Source organism: Peromyscus eremicus, chromosome X, assembly GCF_949786415.1.
Source record: "Peromyscus eremicus chromosome X, PerEre_H2_v1, whole genome shotgun sequence".
In the NCBI taxonomy this organism is placed as follows: Eukaryota; Metazoa; Chordata; class Mammalia; order Rodentia; family Cricetidae; genus Peromyscus; species Peromyscus eremicus.
Window position 1 is genome coordinate 113180103 of NC_081439.1, and position 24315 is coordinate 113204417.

The window sequence follows — 24315 nt, forward strand, 5'->3', positions numbered from 1 at the left end:
ACTTCCAGGGGAGAGAGATTCGCCTGTTGTTTCAGCTCTGTAGAACTGATTCATAGGTTGCCCCTTACAGCTCTTGCACACGCCCACGTGGTACGTTATTAAGACTTAACAGTGGAAGAGGTAGTTTTACCCTCCCTTAGAGCGATATCCTGCAAGGCAATATTTAACATATGCGCAAGTGCATTTCAGTCACCAAAAAAGGGTGACCAATTACCTTTGCAACTAAACAGCAGGCTCGCTAGGCTCTTTTCATCAACCTAAAGAAAGGGCTGAGGGCGCGCTGGCTGCCTAGGTAACCTCCTGCCAGTGAACGCTCCCTGGCAGCGCCCACAAGGCGCGCATCCGCATTCACAACTTGGTCCAACGATCCGGCCCGCCTCCCTGACTTGTTGAGAGCCACCAGCCAAGTTGTGGCTAGGCTTGCTCCCAATCTCTCCCAAGCGCGGGACGCGCGCTTGGCTGGATGCACGAATCCTCGGAAAGAGACCCTGAAGGCCACAAACGACTCATAGTGTTCGAATATGGTTGGCCGGTTTCTTCTGAGCGCACCTCTGAAAAATTAATCTTTTTGAAACCTATTCTTCCTGCCCATATTGTTAGTGTAGCAACTTGTGCTGATTGGATTCTAAGGCAGGCGTTAAGACCCTAACCTCTGGATAGTCAATCACACAAGGCCATTAATATTCATCTGTTGACAGCGGCAGCCCTCAGCTAAGGTTAAAATATGCCCTTACAGAACGATCTGATTGTGCAGAACAAAAGGCAGGCGCCCAGAAACTTTCCTCTGCCTAAAATCTTCTCCTCTTCAGGGTCCAGCCTGTCAAGGCAGATGAATTTGGGAGAGGGAGGAGTTAAATCGTCTTGGACTCGTGCTCCGCAGGCCAGCACCGCCGATTTTTAAAGTGATTTTGCCAACCTAGATAAGGGAAGCTGTTTTGAAGGAAAAGGCTCAGTCTTCACATTTTGGGGGACCCTCTTACTCAAAAGTTTCCTTCGGTGTGTCTTTACTAGCCCCTGCGGATTCAAAGATTTGTGCTTAACTTTGCCTGCACTTGGGCCCGACCAGCCTCGGGAACCCAGACTAGGGGAAAGAAGGCATGGGGGACACATGGTGGAGAAAGTATGGCCAGAGCTGTGGGTCCAGCTAAGGCAGAACGTGTGAGTAAGGGTGATAAATTCCCGAATCACCATCTCCACGTTGTGAAGCCGGTTTGCTAGAACCGTAGGGGAGCCAGCTCCCACCTTCCCGCCCTCCCCAAAAATGGGCGCTAGAAAGGCGATCCCCGCCGTTCCTTGGTCTGGCTTGCACATTCCCTGACAGCAGCGTGAGCCTGGGGCATGTGGACTGAGTCCATACGTACTCTACTTCTCTCCCTCAGTAGACTGGGCCAGGCCCCAGGCACAGCGACCATTCCCAGGTACCCGGCAGCAGAGAGCACGGCCGCGGCCCCTCTCGGCTAGCGCAGCGCGCTCTGGGAAGAGCCACCATGCGCGCCTTGGCTTCCCAGTATGCGCGGGGAACGCTCAAGGGACCCCTACTCACCTGGCACAGGGGTTTCCGGAACCCATTTGAGTCCGGGCTGCAGTCTCTGGAAGAAAGAGCGGACCTGGTGACAGGTGGCGTCTGGAGGCGGCGGGGGCTGCGCCTGTCCCAGGCAGCCCAAGCCGAGCAGCATCGCCACCAGCAAGCACGCGGAACGCACGGTCCCGGCCATCCTGCTTCTCGGGGGAGCAAGGAGAGCACGAGAGAGTGGCAATAAGAGCTGGAGCGGTCCCGGGACTCAGCAAGTCTGGCAGTGGCCCTGCGGAGCAAGAGACAAGCCGCTACACAGCCGCTGCAAAAGTTTCCTCGCAGCTACCTGGGCGCTGGGCGAGGGCGGGAACCGCTTGGCGGCGCAGGGCGGCCCGGGGCGGAGCCTTGTGGGCGTGGCGAGGAGGGACGGGGCGGGGCGAGGAGAGCCGCGCCGCCTGGGGGACGGCGGCAGGGTCCTGTGGCTGCTGGCCTGCGGGATGCGGGGTGTGGCGGGAAGCGTAGCTGGGAGACTGGGTTTACCACAGCGGGCAAACCTGGCGGGAGAGGCGCGGGAGGAGGGTGCGGAGCGTGTGCGGTGGCTCCTGGCAGCCCTGCCCTGCCACTCGCTCGCCGCTGCTCTACACTGGGCGCTCTGGCATAACTACTGCAGAGGGGCTGCAGGCTCGGGCACGCTGATTGGCTTCCCAGCAGCCGTCCCCTCTGACTGGCTCTGGGAGAAGTTCCCCAGCCTCACTCCTCCTTCCTGCCTCCCATCGGCCTGCAGCCGGGAGGGCTTTTCCTTTTCGGCTTTTTGCAAGCTTTCCATCCTTCCTTGGAGTGGGGTGGAGGTCCGCGGTTTAGGTACACATACACACACCCGCTTCGACCCTAGGCCTTCCCCCACCCTGATCCGGCTTCTTCTGGCCACCAGAGCCCACACAAGGCTTTCTAAGCACAAAATGCATCTCCTTGTTCTGCTTTCTGAGGAGGCTTCCTGGTAACCCTTTTCCCAAACAGCTCTGGCCGAGCTCTCAATGCAAACCCACAAATAGTCACGTTCAGGAGCAGCTGGAGACCTCTGGATCTCACAGCCTGGCTCATCTTTGTACCTAAAAGATCTAGAAGCCCTTGTAGCTTGCTGGGTTTGATTCAATAGAACCACACAAAGTAAAATATATTTATATAGATTTTAAGGCACTTGATCCCAATCCCCAGGTGGATCCTATCGCCTGCAGGATAGTCATGGGCGACCCTCATAAAGCAAAGTACAGCTGCTGAGAGTAACTCATTAGGAAATTATTTTACATATTAAATTCAGTAAGCCATAGATGGTCTGCTTCATACCTGGAGTAGAACCCTATTTGGAAGGTTTCCTGGACGCCAATCCCCATTTCTCTTACTTAATTCTCATCAGTAGAAATATATTTCTTTGAGAATCAGATACCTTTTTGAGAAGGAAAAGCATATAGTCGTTACCTACGTGCAACGAAGAAGGGATCATTCCATTGGATTCATTGATTCTCTTTGTGACTCCAGTCATGTGCGCACACAGAGAACAACCTTAGCCCAGTGTCTTGTACATAGTGGGAACTCAATATTTCCATGATGAAAAGCCTTTAACATCTCAGTGTGAACTAGCTTGTTGTCTGATTGTGTTCTTTTTTTACTAGCCAGAAGTATGCTTGCAGAAATAGAAAGATAAACTAGACAGGAGAGAAAAAAGTCTGTGGCTTGAATATGTGGGCTGAGAAGACAAAGCAATACGAAGGTCACTGAGGAATTCATTCATTCAGGTCTTTATTTGTTAAAGTAAAAAACATTGGCATTCCTACTATGTGCCAGACTTTGTGGGATGCAAACAGAAAACAGAGACACAAAAATTATCCTGTAGTACCTGACCTCAGAGAGTTACAAACCTAATGGGGAGCCAAAGGAGCAAAATGTTAACACATTATGTGTTAAGTGGTAAGATGGAGTTCTAAGGGTTGAGCGGATGGATCAGAGAAAGTGTCCCAGAAGAGCTGAGAGCCTAAACTCGGACTTGAAAGCCCAGTAGGAGCTAAGGTGAGAAAAGATTGGGGGAAGGGTGCCCAGGCAAGGAAGCAGGCTGAACAAAGAAGAGAGGCCCTGGCATGGCCCATTTGGAGAGTGGGAGGTGCGGAGGTGTGAGTAATGACTTCAGGCTGAGGAGTTAAAAGAGCAAAGGCAGGAGGGAGAGGCAAGCAAGGGCCAGATTATGCAGTCTGGAAGGCTGCACAGGAGTCTGGGGAACCACTTAAGGAAATTGTAAGCATAGGGGTGACATGATCGTATTTGTCTTATTAAAAGATCTCTGCAACAGTGTTTCAAAGAATGGTTTGAAAAGGGGGAAAGATTGGAGGCAAGACCAGTTAAGAGACTGTGAAGCCAATACCAGCAAGAAATGATAAAGGCCTGTGACACAGAAGTTTTGGAAGGGGAAAAATGTTCTAGAGATATTTAGGAGATAGAATTAAAAGTGCATGTTGATCTAGTGCCTGTGGGGGTGGGGGAGAAGGAGTCAAGGACGGAGGGCTTATTGACTCCCCTTTTTTTTCAACAAACATTGAGTGGTGCCTATGTATCTGGCATTCTTCTCCTACTTCATAATTTCGCCTGGGGCTAGGCCTGCGCCTGCATTGAACATTTGACAAATGACATATCCACTTTAAAAGAAACACCAATTAAGAGTCCTAATTTGGCTGGTGAGTTTGATATGTTCCACCTGTGGAGCCCTGTGACCAAAGGGCAGATTGGAAGGCAAGCATTGATTGAATTTCATGACCTCGCAGAGGAAGACATGACCTCCCATAAATTCATGATCTTCCAGAGCTCACGCTAGGAACTACAAAGGCAACAGTTGTTTTCAACTACTGGGTATTGAGTACCTGGAAAAAAAGTGACTGTGCCTCCTTTTTAATATGTGCTTTTTACACATAGCACGCTTTGTATGAACTAAAGCAGTGCTTCCCGAGCAAAGTGTGGCTCCCTGGAGTCAAGGCAGTGGACCCATGAACTTGGGTTTTTGTCAAACACTTTATTTCAGTGGGTTACAAACTAGACATACAATCAGTGCATTCGTCTCATGCATTTTGTCAAGATAAAGCTAGGTGCCCAGTTCAGCAAAATATGAGCTAGTTTGAAGAAAACATTAAATAGTGCTGGAAATATAAAAACTGAGTAGGGTTGTATGTGGATGCCTAGGATTTGAGCTAAGGCAGGGGACAGACTGCCCCTGAGGCTGGAGAACTATTTCTTTAGCCTAGAAGTTTCTGATCCCACTCCAAGCACCTACTTCAGAGCTTTTAGGCAAGCGAAGGGAAGAGTTTTGTTTAAAAAAAAAAAAAATTCCTCGATAAAAGAGCGCTTCCATTTTTATAAGTGCCTCTTGAAGGCTTGTAACCTTCCAGTCCCCCAAGTGATGACTCTCACAGTGGAATTTCAGGCACTGAAATGGACGTTGTGGGATAGGCTTCTTTGTCAGAAACACTTCCAGAAATGTCACAGGCAGCCGTCCCCACTGCTTAGTCAGTGTGAAAAAAGTTTACTCCAGATAATCTTTAGCCAGGGGCTGGGGAATGTGAATGGCGGTAAAACCCTGGCCGAGCTTGCACAAGGTCTTGCTTTACAAAACAAGAAAACAAAGAAGGAAATTAATATACTAATGTTTAAAATCCCTTACATTATTATATTTATAATACTGCATGCTACAGAGACAGGCAATTATTAAGGTAGAGTTTTCTAGTAAGGAAAGGCAGAGCATGTGTGTTTATAGTCCCAGCCTCTCCACAGGCTGAGGTGGAAGTATGGATTGAGCCCAGGTGTTCAGGACCAGCCAGGGAAACACAGTAAGACCTTGTCTCAAAAACAATAAACAGAAAACTTGTGCATGTGGTGGTGGGGGGGCACAAAAACACTGTTTTCTCTTTTACATAAGCAACTGTCTTACCTCGTGCAAGACAAGCTCCCTTCTCCACGTTTGTCTTTGTCAGCGATTCCTCTGAACTCTTGAGCCAGAGAAGCAGAGAGATAATCAGTGTGGAGATACAAAAGAACATGCCGATTGAAACAGTGTTCACTTTTGACAATAATGGCTCTGTGCTCGCAGGCCCAGTTGAAAGTGTTTAGATAGGGTGGCTGGACCTCCTTCCCCCTCCTTTGGACCCTGGGGGAAGGCTATCTAGCATAGCAAGCCCAGAAGAACTTTTCTTCACCTTTTGCTCCTGGACTCCAGTTTGAAAGAATTCGAGAATTGCCAGCTGTAGCCAGCAGCTATTATCTTGCAGGGAGGAGAGTCTGGTTCCATGGCTCCAAAAGCAGCATAAATCAAGTTTTCTGGGAGAGGGTTAGGAAAGGGTGTTCAACAGCTGCCGCCATGGAAGGAGTACATGCACAGCCATGCACATGGCCACACGCACACATTATTTGTCTTGGGCCCAGTTCCTTTGCACCCCCCAGGTGAAGTTCCCTTCCAGTCCCTCTCAGGTACACATTTACTCTCAAACGTGCTATCAGAGAAGAAACTTTAAAGCTCTTCAGATCTCAGTGTATCTGGTTGATAGGATATAATGGGGCTGCCCACCCAGGGGTACAAGAATTTCAACAGGGATCAAAGCTTTAAACCAAAGGAACAGAGCTCTAAAAACTCTGGAATTCCAGGCATCCGCCAGTAGGAAGGGAGTGTTTAAACTGAGGGGCAATGAGGCCTTTTTTGGTGCACCTGAAATCACATCATGTAGACAGTTGCTTATATGTCAGGCTGGTTGCTGCTCACAGTCAACACCTCCTGAGCCACACCTCTGAGCGAGATGGCACACAGCCACTTTGTCTCCTCTTCTCCTGCAGTGTATGAGTCCTTTGTGGGGCAGAGGGAAGGGGAGGCGCCAGGCACACTGATCCCAATTCTCCCAAATGTATAAGCTATGATCAGAGGATGAATTATAGTCCTTTGGGAAAGAGTGTTCATTCATCCATCCCAGCCAGCAGGCCAGTGCAATGTAAATGGTAACTTTGTAAGTTGAAAGACTTAAAGTCATTCTGAAAATTGCATAATAATCCCAGGCAGAATTGGACTCCATGTGTATGGAAAATTAATACATGTGACTGAGATCCTTGCATTGTGAGTTGTGGATGGATAGCCTCTCCTCAGACTGGGGACTATGCTCTGCCCTCACTAAATCCACAAAATATACTGAGCTTCTTATAAGTTAGCATCTAAGTCTTGAAAATAAAACTGAAATTTCTATTTGCGGTATCATGTTGATTACTACAACTAAAATGATTCTATTCTGTCTTTGCATAAAGGAATACTGATCTTGATTCTTAACATATCTCTTCATGCCTTTAGGCTATTGATTTTTTTAATTAGACAGATATAATGTATGAATTTCTAGAATTTTGTGGCTTCTACACAGGAGTGGTATGTGTGTGTGTGAAAACTTGAGTGGTTTGTAGTTCGGCAATTGAAAGCATGGTAGCTTTAAGTTCAAATACTAGCATTGCCCAAGGCATAGCTTTATATGCCGCCGCATGGCAATTCCTACATGCTTTATTTTGCTTTAAATTACTGTGGGCCAAAATTTACAATGGTTCAGGCATGTAATATATGTATCTTAATGCTTGTTTCATAGAATTTTCAAGTAATTTCAGTGTATTTTTTTCCCTGGGTCTTTAGTCTCTAAAATCTGGTTCTCCAAAAAGCCACCTGGCATTTAAAAGTTTAATTTCTTACCAAGTTTGCTCCCTCCCATGTCCTTTTCTTAGTCCCTGCCACATATAGGAAGACATCAAGAGCTACCACCATAGACAGCAACAAATACTTTTAATAACGTTTCCCATCCCACATCCCAAGTCACATTCACAATATTAAGTCTGGGGGGAGATTTCCAAAGAAGCATATCATGGGTCCAGTAAAATGGTTCAGCAGGTAAAGGCAGTTGCCTCCAAGGCTGGTAATCTAAGTTTGTTCCCTGAGACCAACATGATGGAAAGAGTGAACCAATTCTCACAAGTTGTCCTCTGACCTTTCCTATATGTGCTGAGATGCAAGGATGCCCCCACACATAAAAGTATACATGCACAAAAATAAATAAATGTTCTTTTAAAGCAGCATATTATAGGACATGGCATTTTCAGCACCACACCTAACTCCAGTTTTCATGAAGGTTATCCATTAGAAACTGTGTTATTTGGAGCCAAAGGAGGTCCCACACTCTCCTAACCAGGCCCAGGCTCCACTTGCTGCGAATACTTGAAGGAAACTCTCTGCTTGCCACATAGTGAAGCAAACACATGCTTACTTTGTATCTTCAATATAACTTGAGCCCTTTAGATGAACTGAAGTTCATCCAATTCTTCTCTGTCTTTCCTCTAATCCAGTGCTACCCAAAGTAAACTCTAAGTACTTGTACTGGTTTTGTACACTGTTACTGCTAGTCTGTGATGCATTTAGGTACAAAAGTTTAGAGTCCACGGTGAAAAACTTTATTTTATTTCATTTTACTTTTGAGTCTAGGCTGACCTCAAACTCAGTGTGTAGTTGAGGCTGACTTCACACTCCTGATCCTCCTGCCTCAACATCCCAAGTTCTGGTACTACAGTTGTGCACCACCACACCCAGATCAACGTCAAGAAATGTTGATAGTATGTTGATATTGCTGCCACTTATAAGCACATGACAAGTCAGCTCCACTGACGAGTCTAATAATTGTTTGAAATGCCCGTATGCTTTGTATTACTTTTTATTTTACTTTCCCAAACTACTTGTTCACCTCAGGTAGAAAAGCAATAAGGATAAAGTGATTCTTCAGTATAGGGAGTACAAAGTACTGTGTATTACCCCAGTATGCACAATGCTTGGGCCCATGGTCATCATTTCATAAATATTTTTCAATGAAGCCCTGTGGTGTTTTCCTTTACAAAAGAAGACCACATCCCCTTCTTATGGAGGATTCCTGTTGATATCCCAACACAGGAAACTTTCCCTATAATAGGTAGTTCTACTTGAAGATATATTTCTAAAAGATCTTTCTTCTAAATTATCAAATAAGAATAATGCCCTTTGGCTCACTTTAAGAAATTCTAGGAAGAAGGGAAATATGGGTTGTGTCTTGCTTTTCAGAAGATCTTGCTATAAATTATGAACTCCTTTGCCTTCACATTTTATTTTTATCAATTATTTCTCCCATAATTTATATCACAAATTCTGTTATAAATGAAAGAGACGCTAGCCTGTGTACCAAAAAGCAACTCCTTAAAGAAGATGATAAGATCCAGAGGGAAGGGCTGCTTCCCTGGAATGCCTTCATCTCATTCATCCTCACGACTTGTCAGAAGCGTAGCAAGTCCCCTTCCATAAATAAATTGCATGTCATTCCTCACAAGATTTACACTCCTTTGAATGTCTCTAGTCCTTCTCTAACTCCTGGTAAACTGGCGGTGAACACCAGATGGTTGTTTGTCAGCAGCTTCTTGTCTGGTATTGTTTGAAGTAGGTTAATCAGAACATAGCCTGTTTTCCCAAACCGACTGGAGGAATTCAAAGAGCAGAAGCGAAAAGACTTCGTTTCTAGTCCATGTTCTGTCTCCCAAAACATGGTAACCTGGGAGTCAGGAACTGTATCTTCCTTAACTGGAAATTGAAGTTTGTAGGCTGCATGCTCTCTGGGGTTCTTTCTACCTCTAACCATCTGTGTTCCCATGCCTGGGAACTCCTTCAGGGAGAGAATATTACACATCTGTATCCAGCATCTGAAACAGTATCTAGAGTATAGTAGGACCTCAGTACATATTGTTGAATGTGTGACTAAATGTATCCCTCATAACACAAGCTCAGCAATAACTCCACAGGGAATCCTCAGGAAATATTTGTCAGTGGATCAGTGTTTTCCTTAATTGAAGGACTACATAACAACATTAAAATCTCAATAATTTCCTAATGAGCAGGAGAGGAGTTTTGTTGTAAACAGTGTTGAAAGAATAGGGTTATGAACAGACATACTTCCATTGCATTTTTTCGTACCAGAAATCTAAATCGGAGATTTTTATTTTTAGACATAGCCTCACTATGTAGCTCCATCTGGTTTCAAACTCATTACAAAGCCCAGGGTAGCCTGGAGCTAGGTATCCTCCTGCCTCTACCTACCAAGTGCTAGGCTTATAGGCATGCACTATCATGCCTCCTGGCCCAAATCAGAGATTTTTAAATTAACTTATTAAAGTGTTTAAACAACTGAGGCTTTGATATTTGCTCTTTAAGATTGTAAAGCACTAAAGGTAATAGATCATGTTTATCTACAACTCACTGTGTGGAGGTCTGATTATTAAAGTGTTTGGAAATGAAGATAGTAAACTCTTCAGAAGGTTCATTATTAGTTTTGCTTATTGAGAAACCTATGTCAATCCCTTATATGGGAACATTTCATGAATTAATTGCATGTTTTGGTGCTTCTGTAAACACAATACATGAAATCTAATCTAACCTGTCCTTGATGCTCTGTTATATCATGTTCAGTCTTTGAATGATGTTGTAAATGTATAGCATTGAGGAGACATTGAGCTGGAGCTATACTGAGCATGCTACACATCATAAAATTGGATTTCTTTTTAAAAAACTAAATCCTACATACTGATATTTCTCTTCCTCTTTAATGTGTGATGTGTAATGTACAGATTCACTTCCTGCTGTCTGTGTTTACTTTTACAGACTGCAATTCTGGAATCAAAGACTACCATAGTTCTTCCTCTGTTGTCCCTTTCCTTTCAACTTCAACCTCCTAGTTAATTTCAACTCCCCCTCCAGTTGACTTGCTTTAACTTACGGTGCAACACATTGATCAAAAAAGGCATGACAATGTTATGGAATGGGACTAAGTCTCAGAAGCAGGGAGTCCTGGGTCCAAATTCCAGCTCTGTTACTCTAGCTGGGTGACCTTGGCCAGCTAGACCTTATCTGGCGAAGCCTTAACTTTACAAAATAAGGATTAAAACAACTTAAATTTCTAAGGATAGTAGGAGTTCGAAGTTGGAAACATACACCCTGCTGTTGGTGCACAGCTATGAGAAACAGTATGGAAGTTCTTGGAGCAACTAAAAATAGAGCTAGAGCTATCACCCGTATGTGGTTGTTTATCCAAAGGAATTCTCCAGGCCTCGTGGCATGCGTTTATAATCCCAATACCTGGAAGACTGAAGTCAGAGGCTTCCATCTGAGCTGCAGTTACACACACACACACACACACACACACACACACACACACACACACACTGATAGGCACATATCCACACATAAAAATGTGCATTTTATTTTTCAAACAAGCTGGATTCTAAAGAGATATATGCACTCCCATGTTTATTAGAGCATTGTTCTTAGTGGAAAAGTTATGGAAACGACATAGAGTAACATCTGCTGATGAATGTATAAAGAATAATATATATGTGATAAAGAAAAAAGAAATAGATGAACCTTAAGGACATTGTGCTATTTAAAATAAAGAAGACTACAGGAGAAATAGCACATGATTCCACTTGCATGACACATCTAAAATAGTCAAATATGCACAGACTCATAGAGTAGAACTAGAGTTGCCAAGGGCTAAGAAGAAAGGACAACAAGGTAGTTTCAGTCAAACAAGATAAACAAGCTCTGGAGATCTGTTATACAACATTGTACATATATTTAGCACTAGTGTATTGTATACTTACAGTTCTGTTAAGAGAACAGTGCTTGTATCAAGTGTTGTTACCACAATAAAGAAAAATGTAACCTTGATCAATGAATGGAAGACACACAAATTCATGTGATAGCTCAAACACAGTGCAGCACAAATGATACACTCACTATAGGTGGCAGGTATACTTGTGTCCACTAGAAAGTTCTTTCCGTTTCTTTATAAGCTACACAAATATAACCTTTCAAGAGCTTTAAAGTAGGAGTAGTGAAGGGCAGTGGGAAGGGGGAATGAATAAGAACAAAGCATAATAACATGTATTACGAATATGCCACAGTGAAATCCATTACTTATTGCTAACCCTAAAAGTTGATTTTTAACAATTTTATATGTATATTTTTGAAATTGCAACATAATTACATCATTTTCCCCCTTCCCTTTCTGCCTTCCAAACTTTCCTATGTTATCACCCTTTTTCTCTTTCAAATTCATGGCCTCTTTTTCTTTAATTGTTGTTACACACACGTGCGCACGCACGCGTGCACACACACACACACACATACACACACTGCTGAATACACAAATATAACCTCCTCAGTTTTTGTTTGTATAATATTACATGTATGTGTACATTTCTAGGGCTGACCATTTGGCACTGGACAACCAATTGGTGCGCTCTTCCCTGGGGAAGACTATTTTTTCCTACTCTTAGCATTCCTTAGTTGCTATAGTTCTTTGTATAGGCTTAAGAGGAAAATTGATTTTAAGGAGCTCGAGAGATAGCTCAGCAGTTAAGAGCAACACATAGTGCTCTAGCGAGGACCAGAGTTCAGTTCCCAGCACTCACATTGCGTGCTTCACAACCTCTTGTAGTTCCAATTCCAGAGGATCCAATGTCCTCTTGTTAATCCCAGAGGTTTAATCAAAAACAGGAATGAAGCTTGTTTGTCTTTACTATAAGATGACTTTTGAGCCTAAGATAGAGGCAGGCTGGTTCTTTACTTTGTGGGCACTGCTCTCACATGCACAAACCCGCACTCAGACACACATGTATATATATAATTAAAAATAAAATAAAGTTCTTTATCTTTAAGAAGACTGAAAATAAGTAGGTAATGTGTGTAGTGCAGTTTAGCTCTTCACATTAAGGTTTAAAGCTAGAACTTTGAAAAGCCATCCAAGCTAGGTTTGTTTTCACAAACATCACTACTCTTATTATTTCTTTATTATTCATTTGTTACCCACAGTTATTGAGCAGTCTTCATGTAGTAAGCCTTGGTGGTACAGAGATGAGGGCCAAAATCATGTTCTCGTGTTCCTCAGCCATATGTGCTGTTAGCCGCCAGGGTGATAACGCATAACTAGGATCTTGCATTTTTACTTGGGGGTTCATTGCCAGATTTGCCTCAGTGGCAGTTTTAGGGAGTATCAAATCGGTAAGAGTTTTCAGATTTATAAGGCTGAAGCAGTATATTCTCAGAGGGTCTCCTCTAACTGTTCAGTCTGGCTAGTAACTTCATCTTCCCTTCAGCTTCCCTTTCAAAATAGATCTGTGGAGGCCATGAGCGCGGGCTAAGCTGTGTTCAGCAAGAGACCTGCCACAGATGCAGGGATTCTCAGACACGGATTTGCCTTTCCATTTCCCAGGGTTGAACTTCTGCTGTTTGGCCTCCCCAATTACAATTACATTTCCAGCCCGTATTTTGGCCTTATTCTCAATTCCCAGCCTTAGTAATGGCTCGTGTTTCCTGGATGTAACTACAGGAGCTCAAATTCACTTCTGGGGGGAAAAGGCTTCAATCGTGAGCTTGCAGCCAGATTTAGCTCAGTTTTAAACTTCACAGTCGTATTCACATGTTCTCAGAGCATTTCTAATTTACTGCTTTATGGAAATATCATGTCATGTTTACTTTCCTTTTCTTCTGCTTAAGGCTAGGCAGTGCGGTGACTCTTCTTCAGAGGAAAAAGGCCAGTGATTTTTTTTGACAACTGGAAACAATGCCAGGCTTTCAGTTAATATTCTATGTGTGGAGGGATAACATTTATTCCACATATGGACGGAAAAGTTCACCTTCCTCGGCATAACTGCTCCTATGGCAAAAAAAAAAAAAGAGGTCATTTAATCACATGCAAGCAGCCAGACAAGATGATAATGCAAAGCAGGATTTGGTGTGCTTGTAAACCATATGGGGCTTATCAAATGCCCTATATCACTCAAGGAGGGAGAACGCTGAGCCCGCTGAAGAGAAAGATCAAAGAAGGAAGGATGGAATTGCCTATTGTCCTTTGGTGGATTTTCACAAAAATGTGCAGTTCTTGACCCCAAGGTGAAAAGATCAGTAGAGTATCTTTCTGTGAACACAACAGTTCTTATACCTGAAGCCTAGTCACAATTCAGAAGCTTAGAGAAAGGATCTCTATTTCTCACCTCAGAATGTAAAATGTGATGGTTACACTTTAACACATTCACGATATTACAGGTATTAAAAAAAAAAATCAACCCTGACAGGATTTCTTTGCTTTATACTAATAATATAGTATCACTTTTTGATTCTCAAAACTAATGCAAGGGCTGGGAATGTAACTCAGTGATAGAGAACTCACCTACTGGGCATGGAGCCCTGGATTCAATTCCCACTACAGCAAAGAAAAAAACATATTCATTCATAGTGTGTGATTTGAGCACCTAACATGAAACTTAGATCCGACAATGAAGGACAAAGTTTTCAGGACTACCTCACTATACCAGTTAAACTGTCTCCTATTTAAGATTCCAAACTCCTCACAAAGAGCTCCCTTAGAATTATTCACATTGCCTTTTCCAACAGCCCAATGAGACAGACCATATAGGCATGGATTATTGCCCAATAATATTGATGAAAAAGCATGTGCAATTCAGAGAAATAAAGCAATGATCCCAAGGTGACTTAGCAGGTCAGTGGTGAAGACCAAACTATACCTTCAGTCTAAAATAAAAGCGAGGGAAAGAAAGAATCCCAACCAGCCCATGTGGCAGTGCTTTAAAACTTAAATGTCATAGGCAAAAACATTTGAATGTTATCCAGATGTGGAAAGCTTGAGGGAATCAATACTCACCTTACAGAGGCAGGCAGGAAAAATGACATGTTATGAAAAACATGCCAATTTGAGATTTACTAGATGAGAGGAAAAAGTTGAGGCAGTATAAGAATATTTCTTGTGCTGTTTGCTTCACCCCAAATAATGACCTTTGCACAGACAGAAAGGGTACAACATGGCCAATAGAGTCTGGGTCAGACACTTCAGTCAGAATTTGTTGAGGGTAAAAAAGTGGCAGACATTTTGGAAATTGCCCTCCTCACAGTTTACATTATAATATTTACAGAATTCTTTCTTCTTTGTTAGTGAAAAACCTAAGTGTAAGTGGTTCAGGGAGGAGGCAGACTCTGTTCTCCCTCTACCAGAGTCTGTTCTGCCTCCTCCTTATTTTCATCCTGGAAGGTAAAATGAAGAAATTGAATGATAAGTCCACAAGAAGCAGCCTTTGAAAGCATCTGGCCAGCAGAATTTGACAGCTAATTATGAGGACTCCTGATGCTACAAAACTTGAAATGTCTTAAAACCGAGCAGTCATGTCTGGGTAGGGAGAGCTGGTCATGTCCGTTACAGGAAATCCCCGGCTGGGCTCTAGGTGGTTCTAGGGGTCAGAGTCCAGCCTCATGCTTGAAATTAAGGGGTACAGGTCTGACTGCAACCCTCTTCTTCCCGCCTGAGTCCCTCAAAGGAGCACTCCCCACAGGAAGGAAAAGTCAGCCTGAGAGGGAGCTAAAGCAATGTGGCCCAGTTGCCAGATTCCCTCTGTAGGCCACCCAAGCAGTGAAGAAATTCGTGAAGAGAAAGAAAGAAAAGACCCACAGCCGTGAGCAGAGCCAGCTGGGAGGGGCGTTATTACTTTATTTCTGTTTTCTTAACTATGTGTATGTGCATGCATGTGTGCGTGTGTGCTTTGTGTGTGTGTGCTTTGTGTGGTGTGTGTGTGTGTGTGTGTGTGTGTGTGTGTGTGTGTGTGTGTGCAAGCATGCATGTGTTTTGAGGGGGAGAGAGGATTGATTGCAGAAAATGTCTGCAATCCACAGCACTCAAGATGGAAACTTTTGTTGATATAATTTCTCCTAACTTTCCTACACCTTCCTTCCCTTCTACCCCATTTCCCCAGTGGCTATCAAGAGCTGTATATATCTGACCACAAAACATCCAGTCAGTTCAAGTCAAAAATGCAGCCAGCCATCTGGATTGACTCAAACTCTGTCTACACACACCAATTGGCTTGGGGGTAAAAAAATGTAATTCAGTGGAACAACTGGTTATTTTTAAAACAACGAGTTGAATTCAGACAACCATCCAATTAGTTGATTTCAAAATGCCTGTTTGGCGACATGAAAAGGGTTCTTTTCAAAGGGCCTTGTGTGTGCATAAACAACCTGAATGCTATTAAATTGATGAGCTATTTTCGAATCAAGTAGATAAGGCCAAAGCGGCTGGACTCTGTTTATAAAGAGGGAAAACCTGTTAGAGCAGCACCCCAGAGAGTGACACCTTCTGCCATAAGGATGGAGGGAGTCTCGGAGTTGACAGGACATCATCATTCCTCTCTTTGTACAGACAAGCAACCCAGTCCCTCCTTAAAGAAACCTCTAATGTGTCTTTTTCCTGGATGTGCCACACCAACCCAAAAAAACAAAAAAACAGAAAACAAAAAAAACAAAGATTTAGAATGTAACAGGTTAAAAAAAAAATGTGCTAGCTATCCCCACCTAACATTTCCTAAAGGCATACAGTGGTGCTAACCTGATGCTCACCTTTTATGGGTTTTACTTGCAATGCATACACCAAAGAAGTCTCCTTGGATGGGTTGGAGTAGTGTAAACTGCACAGTGTTGTCTCCTTCAGTTTACTCTCCTCATCCCTACTTCCAAAATGGAAGTGTTCTTTTCTTGGATTATATTACTAAGGGATGATTTACGGGAACAAATGGCTAAGGGGTCCTCCTCCTAAAGAGATTTGTATTTGTACTCTCAATGCTTTGTCATAAAGGGTATTAGACCATGTTAATCACCGAAGTTTTTCACATTAGGCTTTGGTGCTGAAGGCTCCCCAGAAAAGATTTCTCTGGGGTTGAGGATTTAGCGCAATGGTAGAGCACTTGTCTAGCAAGTCGGGGCTCTGAGTTCAGTCCTCAGCTCTGAAAAGAAAAAGAAAAAAAAAACAGAAAGAAAGAAAAGATTTCTCTGACATCCGAGGCACAAAGGACTTTAGCAAAGGCTCCTAGTCAAAATGAGTGGTGCCTAAGTGATGACTCTCCATCCCCAAGTGACAGGCATTTACTAAGAGCAACTTTTGTTTCCGGGAATGTCTTTCTTGGGTGTGTCTTAATCTCAAATGTTGTGGACCTTTAATTTTATTGTGCATTTGTGTGTTTTTCAAACATTTATTTTATCAGAAAGAATTCCTACAATGAAAGTATTCATGGCCAAGCTGTGGCTAAATCTTTAGGTTTAAGACTGGTTAAGCTGCCCCAGGTAGAAGTGTTTGCACAGCTCAGAAGTATAGAATCACAGCCCCAGAGCTGGAAGGGGCCCCCTTAAGCCAGATCTTGCCTACAGGCATCCAAGCCAGAGGGATAGCCATTCTTTTCTTTAAGAGCTCAAAAAGACAGAAACTCTAAAATCTAGGGCTTTTTAAAAAAAATGATTGTTTTAAAAGTGCAAACTTCAAAACATATGTACAAGAGAATAATATTATAATCCATGTTTAAGTGATTTTCTTTTTAAAACATTTGCTTTCTCATTTTTAAAACAAAATAGTAAACAGTGAAGCCTTTTGGAAAAAAAAAAACTTTCGATTTTAATGATCCACAAGAGACATCTGTCTAAACAAATTCTACCAGAAATTATTGCTTTGCCTAAAAAGAGGTTTTGCTTTTATCATATGGTTCCCTGAATCCAACAGATTATCTTTTTTGCTTTTGCTGTGGAAAGCTGAAACAAATTTGTGACTCCTTTCTTAAATTGTGTGTGTGTGTGTGTGTGTGTGTGTGTGTATGTGTGTGTGTGTGTGTGTAATGCTGGGAATAGAATGCAGAGCCTCGGCCTCATGCTTGTTATAGTCCCCAGCCTGCACTCCACATATATTTTCTCACAGATTTGTTTGAACAGAAAAAAATTACAGATGGCTTCCCGAATTTGCATGTCCTTCTCCAACAGGGGCTAATCTCCTCCTCATTCCACTTTAAGTGTGTGCGCTGCAGAAGCGAGCACTGGGGCCCACTTGAAAACAAGGAACGGGACTTCATTCCAGCTCAGCATTTGCTTTCTTTGCTTCCCCGTTCTCAAAATGTCTTCCTTGAGTTGCATGTTTTTGTCATTTCTCCGTTTATTGTTTTACTTTGTAGTGTTTGTGAGCAGTACAGTGAAACAACAGTCTTGGATATACTTGGATTTCAGATATATCTTTTCCTAGCTTAACTAATGTGACCATCAGTTCCATCATCTGTAAAGTGGAGGCAACAACAATAGTTTCTACCCCATGTGATCATTGTGTTAAATGAGTAAACATGCATATGTATGCATGGGTGTGTATACATTTCTAAGCAGACATTAAGCACTCAATGTATTTTGTATTTTAACTACGGTATCTTAAATGATTTGAGATATAATTCACTCTTAAATTCAAATTTTCAGTGTTTTTACTTATTCCTTTTTTCTTCTGTAGGAATTGTCTTGCAAGCAAAATTATTTTGTGCTGTTTCTGTACCAAAAGCAAAGTCATCCTACTTCACAGGAAAGCACTTTCTAAGACAGCTTGATTGTAAGAATCCCGAGAGGTACTTGTTGAAAATACAGTCCTCCTAGCACATATATACAACTCTTTTGAAAATAGTTTTTAATTGAACTTTTTTTTTTAAGAAACAGAGATTCAGTGTGCAGCCCAGGCTAGCCTGAAATTCCTAAATTTAAGCATTCCCCTATCTCTCAAATTCCTGAGTAGCCAGGACTTCACGTATATACTACCACCAAGCCTAGCGCCTAAAATTCTTTTATAAATGAGCAATCTGATATTAAGTGGTTCTGGAACTGAAGGGTTTTTTTTTTTGGTTTTTTTATTGGGTGGGGGTGGTTGAGATAAGGTTTTTCTGTGTAACAGTCCTGGCTGTCCTGGAACTCACAGAGATCTGCCTGCCTCTTCCTCTGGAGTGCTGAAATTAAAGTTGTACACCACCACCATCCAACTTGGTCCTGAAGTATTTTATGCCATCATTTCTACGGCTTTCTCTAGGAAAAATGAGAGGTCACCCATTTCTATACTTGCTTCCTGCATAGTTGCTTTGTCCTCAACGCTAGTTTTCCCTTCAGCGACTTTTACTACTTCTTGTTGTTCTTTTACTCCCGTCCTTCCACGTGTGAGCTACTGGGCCCCTCCCCACCCCTCACCCCTGCATTCCTTTGGGTGAAGCACATCTGAGCTAAGCTGTCAGCCTGTTTGTGTCTTCTTGCAGCTGAAGATACATTCACATTAACAGAAAAACAGTCACTCAGTAACTACTCCAATCCTTTCTTCACAAGGAAAAACATCTGCAGCCTTTTTAAAATCTGTGACTGGCCTCCTTGATGGCTCTACAACACACTGAAAGAGCCCCACCCACCACAAGGCTGGTGGTTGTCCTGGTAGGGGAGAGTTAAGAAACCAAAAAGTGCAAAGAAAGAGCACGAGAGAGAGAAAGAGAGAGAATGTATTTATCCACTTTCCTCTGTTTTATATGGATCAATGCCAAATCGCTCATACTTAAACTTTCCCTCCCCCTTTCTCAGTTTGCCTTTGAATGAATGAATAAATTGTCTACCTCTCCAAATTTTCTCAATAATCTCCCCCTGTAGCAGATTCCGGTGTTTAATCACCTTGACAGAAGAAGGAAGGGGGAGGGGTGGGCAACAGAGAGGAGGGAGAGGGGAGAGAGGGAGAGGGAAAGAGACAGAGAAAAAGAGGGACAGAGAGAGGGAGGGAAAGAAAGAAAGAAAGAAAGAGAGAGAGAGAGAGAGAGAATGAGAGAATGAGAGAATGAGAGAATGAGAGGAGAGAGAGACCTGCTTAAGATCCTAAAAAATCTTTCCTTCTTTCATCTTAAGCCCGTTTTGGCTCCTTCCCCTTGTTACACGTGTGTTGCTAGGATAGTGCAAGTATTTTCGAGATGCTAAGAGATCTTGCCATTGAGTCATCTCATCCTCATCTTTTTAAAAAACATGAGCAAGTCTCAGCAACACTTCATTCACATTAGTAAATATTACCTAGAGAAAGAAATAACAGGCTTCAAGAACATGACATCATTAAAAATAAATGTTTGCTGAATACCTACTGAGTGCATGGCACTATGTAAAGCTAAGAGATGTAAAGAATTGTCTGACTTTAGGCACACATGCACACACATGTACCTTTATGTTTTAAATCCAGAGAAGTGGCTGCAGACTAGAAGGATTATTGAAATTCCGAGGAAGGGAGCAATTCTGCTCCAAGGGCCTGGGGTGGTCACAAAAGGTAAGACTCCAAGCTCCAAAGAAAAGGTAGAGAGCCTGAGGGAATTAATGTGAACAAAGACCAGGAAACAAGAACGAAAATAGTTTTTTGGGGGAGGAACAATTAGCAGACAATTTGACGGGAGCAGACAGTTTGTGTAGACTGGAAAACGAGTGGGAGATAATAATGGAGCGGTAGACCTTAGTCTGCTTATAGAGGGCCTTGAATGCTAGGCTAATTAGTGTAGCCTTATCCTATAAGCAAGGAGTGCCACCCTCACAGATAAAAGAAAACAGGAAACCTCTGGAGCTTCTGGGTACCTTCAAGGAAAAGCGAGGACATTGATTACAAGAACTTTGTGAAGTGTATGGCTGTTCTCCACAGTTGTGACTTTATCCCTTTGTGGTCTCAATGTTGTTTGGGGTGAGAGCAAGAGAATAGCTGCATAGGCGACACTCAAGGTGAAAGGCACCCTGAGAAGCAGAAGAAGTAGTGACAGTTTTAAAGTAGAAAGACAAGCAGATCTCTGGGCTTGCAAAAGGCAGAAGAAACATGGCATACTGGGAACCAGCAAGGGACTGCAAATTGCCTTTGAGGGTTTAACTAGAAGGCACCCTAGAGAGTTCCCTGCCAGACCCCTAGCCTGCCAAATTTCTTCAATAGCATATCTCATGGTAGTTTAAAAGAGGTGGCTTATGTGAGTGTTGTTAAAGGAATGTGCAAGTCTGAGAAGCCCAGAGAGCTCTGAGACTCTTCTGTAAATATAATGCTGCTTTGCTGAATTGAGATCAACTGGGTTCTGGGAAATACTTAAATTAGTTTCTTGCATCCCCTCATCTTCAGGCACTACTTGGGAATAGCATCCTGTCCTCCCTTCTCACGGAGATTTCAAGCAAATAAAAAATAAAGTGAAAAAGCAAAATAAAAAAAAAAGTTTTCAGGCAAGCTTTGATTGCAGCCTGTTAAGATAAGCAGTTGATTTCGATAATCAGGCACTGCTTTCTGCCCTCCTAATTAAAAATGACTGCAGTCTTACTGAGCAGTTTTTTATCCAAGATCCCTCTGAGAAAACGTCCGCCTCTACTGATCTCTCCCAGGCCGAAATTTGCCCCTGTGCCCTTTCCAAGCAAAGGGGCCACCAATGTTTAGCTGATAAGACACACAATGATTGAGAAAGACCTGATTGCTTCCTTTTGTCAACTCAGTCTGCGAACCAAACAGACAGAAAACAGGGCTTTCTTAACTGACTTCCTGGATCGTTTGCATGGTCAGTTTATACCTGCTTCTCAGTAGGTACCCGATAATGATTTGCTAAACAAGGGAATGAATGAATGCCAGACGCTATCCTAGGAGCTTCTGGGAATCCCAAAGCAAAGACAAGTAACAGACAAAGTCTCCATCTCAGCAGATGCCACATTGTAGTGAGAAGAAAACAGGACATGCAGGGTCTGAAGTCCTATCAGATACAAGCACTAAGGTATTTGTGAGATAGTTGCGGAAATGGGGGTTTCTTCCACAATCAGTAACACATCTGGTCGGTTTCTCATTCTCAGGCTCATTTGTGAAAACATTCAATCATTAAAAACAGAATTAACATGCCAGCAACTCCACTCTGTACATATAGAGAACTAAAAGCAGAAAGCAGAACAGGTATTTGAAGGCCAATGTTTTAACACCACTATTCACAAAAGCCACAACGTATAAGAAACCCAACAGTCCATTGGCAGAGAAATAGAAAAGCAAACTGAAATACATGCAATGTAATATTTACTCGGTTTTTAAAATGAAGAAAATTTGGGGGCTAGCAAAGTGGCTGAATAGGGAAAGGTGCTTGCCACCAAGCCTGATGATCTGAGGTGGAGCCCCAGAACCCATGGTAGAAGGAGAAAACTGACTCCTACAAGTCATTCTCGCATCTTCTTCACACAGCTGTCATGGTACATGCAGGTATGAGGGACACACACACACACACACACACACACACACACACACACACACACAAATAGATTTTGAGGACTATTCTAAGATCTGCTCTAGCATCAATGGACCTGGAGGACATAATGCTGGATGAAACAAGCTAGTCACACAAAATGCAAACATTGCAGGGTTCCATTTCCCTGATGGACCTAGAGTAGTCAAATTCACAGAGAGAGAGAGAGTAAAATGGAGGTTACTGGTGACTGGAAAGAAGAAAGAATGAGAGTTAAAATATAATAGAGTGCTTCATTTTTGCAAGATTCACCACTATACCACCAAGGCAGAACTTAATACAAATGTGTTGTGTTGTACCCTCACAAATGGTTAGGATGAATTTGTAAATCTGACATTGTATTTTGCTACTGTTAAAATTTTAAGTGCTTATTAAATACTTTCTTGTGAGAATTACACAAAGATGAGAGAACACAAAGCATTTGCCAGAGTTTACATTGTAATGCAGCCCCTTCGTGATGTGGCCAGGCATGTCAAGGCCATAAAGACAAGAGAACACAAACATTCCACCTAGATCTGGAGAGTCGGCTGGCTATTGACATTCCCTAACAGAACAAAGGTCAATGTGTTTGGGGGTGGAGGGAGAGGACAGTAGAGAGGACTGGAAGCCACATATCCCAACATTTTAATTTTGTTTTGTGTCTTGAAGGACTGGGAACTTTTTGCTTTTGGATATATGACTGTTTTTAATTGATTTATTTATGCATGAGTGTATCTTTGCCTACATGTATGTCTGTGCAGTGCATGCATGTCTGGTGCCCAGGAAGTTCAAAAAAAAAGGGAGTCAGATTCCCTAGAATTGGAGTTACAGATGGTTTTGAGCCACCATGTAGGTGCTGGGAACCAAAGCCAGGTCTTTTGCAGGAGCAACAAAGTACTCTTAACCAGTGATCCAACTCTCCTGCCCCAAGGACTAGGATCCTTCACATTTCTGTAGAAACAGGCAATTGGTCCTGAAAGGGGCAAGATCCTTCTCTACCCAACTTTCTTTTTCTCATTATGGGCTCCAAGATGAGAGAAAAAGCAATGAAGGAGGAGAGAAGACAGGCAAAACAACAAAGATAAACTTCCTGCATCCATACCCGAGTGAAAGAAGTTGGAGAGGTGGACACATACACACACCAAACACACGAGTATATATCTTTTGAGACAGAGTCTCATCATGTGTCCTAGTTGGCATGGAGCTATGTAGACCAAATGGGTCTTAGACTTACCTCATGGTGATTCCCTGTATCTGTCTCTGCAGTGCTGGGATTGCAGACATGAGCCACAAAGCCCAGCTTTTGAGTCAAAGGATATTGATGCTAGAGGAGTGGTCTACCCATCAAGTAGTGCAGAGTCAAGGAAAACCATTCTCTACATTATCGATAACTGGCCTCTGTAGGTGATGTCCTCCATATTTGTAGCTAAAAGGCTGAGTGAGACCAGAGGTATTTCTCCTATTCCCACATGTATGCATTTCTTTTCTTTTTCTTTCTTTTTTTTGTTTTGTTTTTGTTTTCTTTTTTGAAACAGGGTTTGTCTGTACAGGCTTGTCTGTCCCAGAACTCCCTCTGTAAACCAGGCTGGCCTCGAACTCAGAGATCTGCCTGCCTCTGCCTCCCGAGTGCTGGGATTAAAGGCATGAGCCACCACCACCCGGCCCCATTTATGCACTTCTTAACAGACAGCTGGATGAACTCCTTTTGCTTTGCCTTACCTATGTAGTCATACTTCAACCCCTGGGGTGCCACCTACTGTGTGAAATTCTGGAGAAAGATCTCTTTGTACTCTCCATAAAGAGTTTTCCTGGATGGAATTCTTTAAACCACATCACAAATGCATTTCTGTCTTAACAGAGCAAACTGTTTCTAAGGATTTTAGCACATTGTTTATGAGTCAATGGATACTGCTAATAACAAATGGGTCTTATCTATTCATGAAAGCAAGTTTCTAAGGATCTCTCTTGGGAACCACTGTGAGCAGTTAGTGTGAATTATGGTACACATAGACTTCAACTAATAAAAGGGCATGTTTTAAAACATTCCAGAATTCCAACCTGTCACTAATTCAGAGTGGGCTGCCTGCCCCCATCCTCCATTAATCCAAGTTGATGGGAGTTTGCTGGTGTCGATTTTTAAGTAGCAAATGGTAAAGACAAAAGGGGATCCCTTCTTCCTTCACTCTCCTTTCTCTGACATCTTTTACTGTTAGGATAAATAGGTGACAATTTCTCTGGACTTATAATTTACCTTGGCCCTCACTAGGAAGTTGCATTGAAAGAACATACAATGTCTTCTGGTTTAGTGCCAACAGCTTTACTATTTTTTTCTTAGACTAACTCTTCTAGTTTCATGAAAGTCATTATTAAGCTACTGTTAAATTTAATTTGCTTGCATTGATTTGTTGAACCTGCAGCATAAATACTCATGAATGGGATAATTCGAAAGTATCTTGTAAATGAAATCAGTATCTCAAAAAGATGTCTGCTCCCCTGTGTTCATTGCAGCATTATTCATAACAGCCAAGATACAAAAATGACTAAGTAGCCATCAGTGGGTGAATAGATAAGAAAATACGAAGTCTCTAGAGATAATGGAA

At 42.7% G+C, this 24315-nt stretch overlaps 1 protein-coding gene across 1 annotated transcript in view; it reads right to left on the bottom strand.

Moving 5' to 3' along the window:
* Gpc3 (glypican 3) overlaps positions 1-1878 on the bottom strand; it is a 339189-nt gene extending 337311 nt beyond the window's left edge. The window contains exon 1 of the mRNA XM_059250245.1: positions 1544-1878. Within this exon, the coding sequence (XP_059106228.1) occupies positions 1544-1715 (172 nt within the window). The 5' untranslated portion in view covers positions 1716-1878. The remainder of the gene's footprint in view (positions 1-1543) is intronic.
* Positions 1879-24315: the final 22437 nt, after the last annotated feature.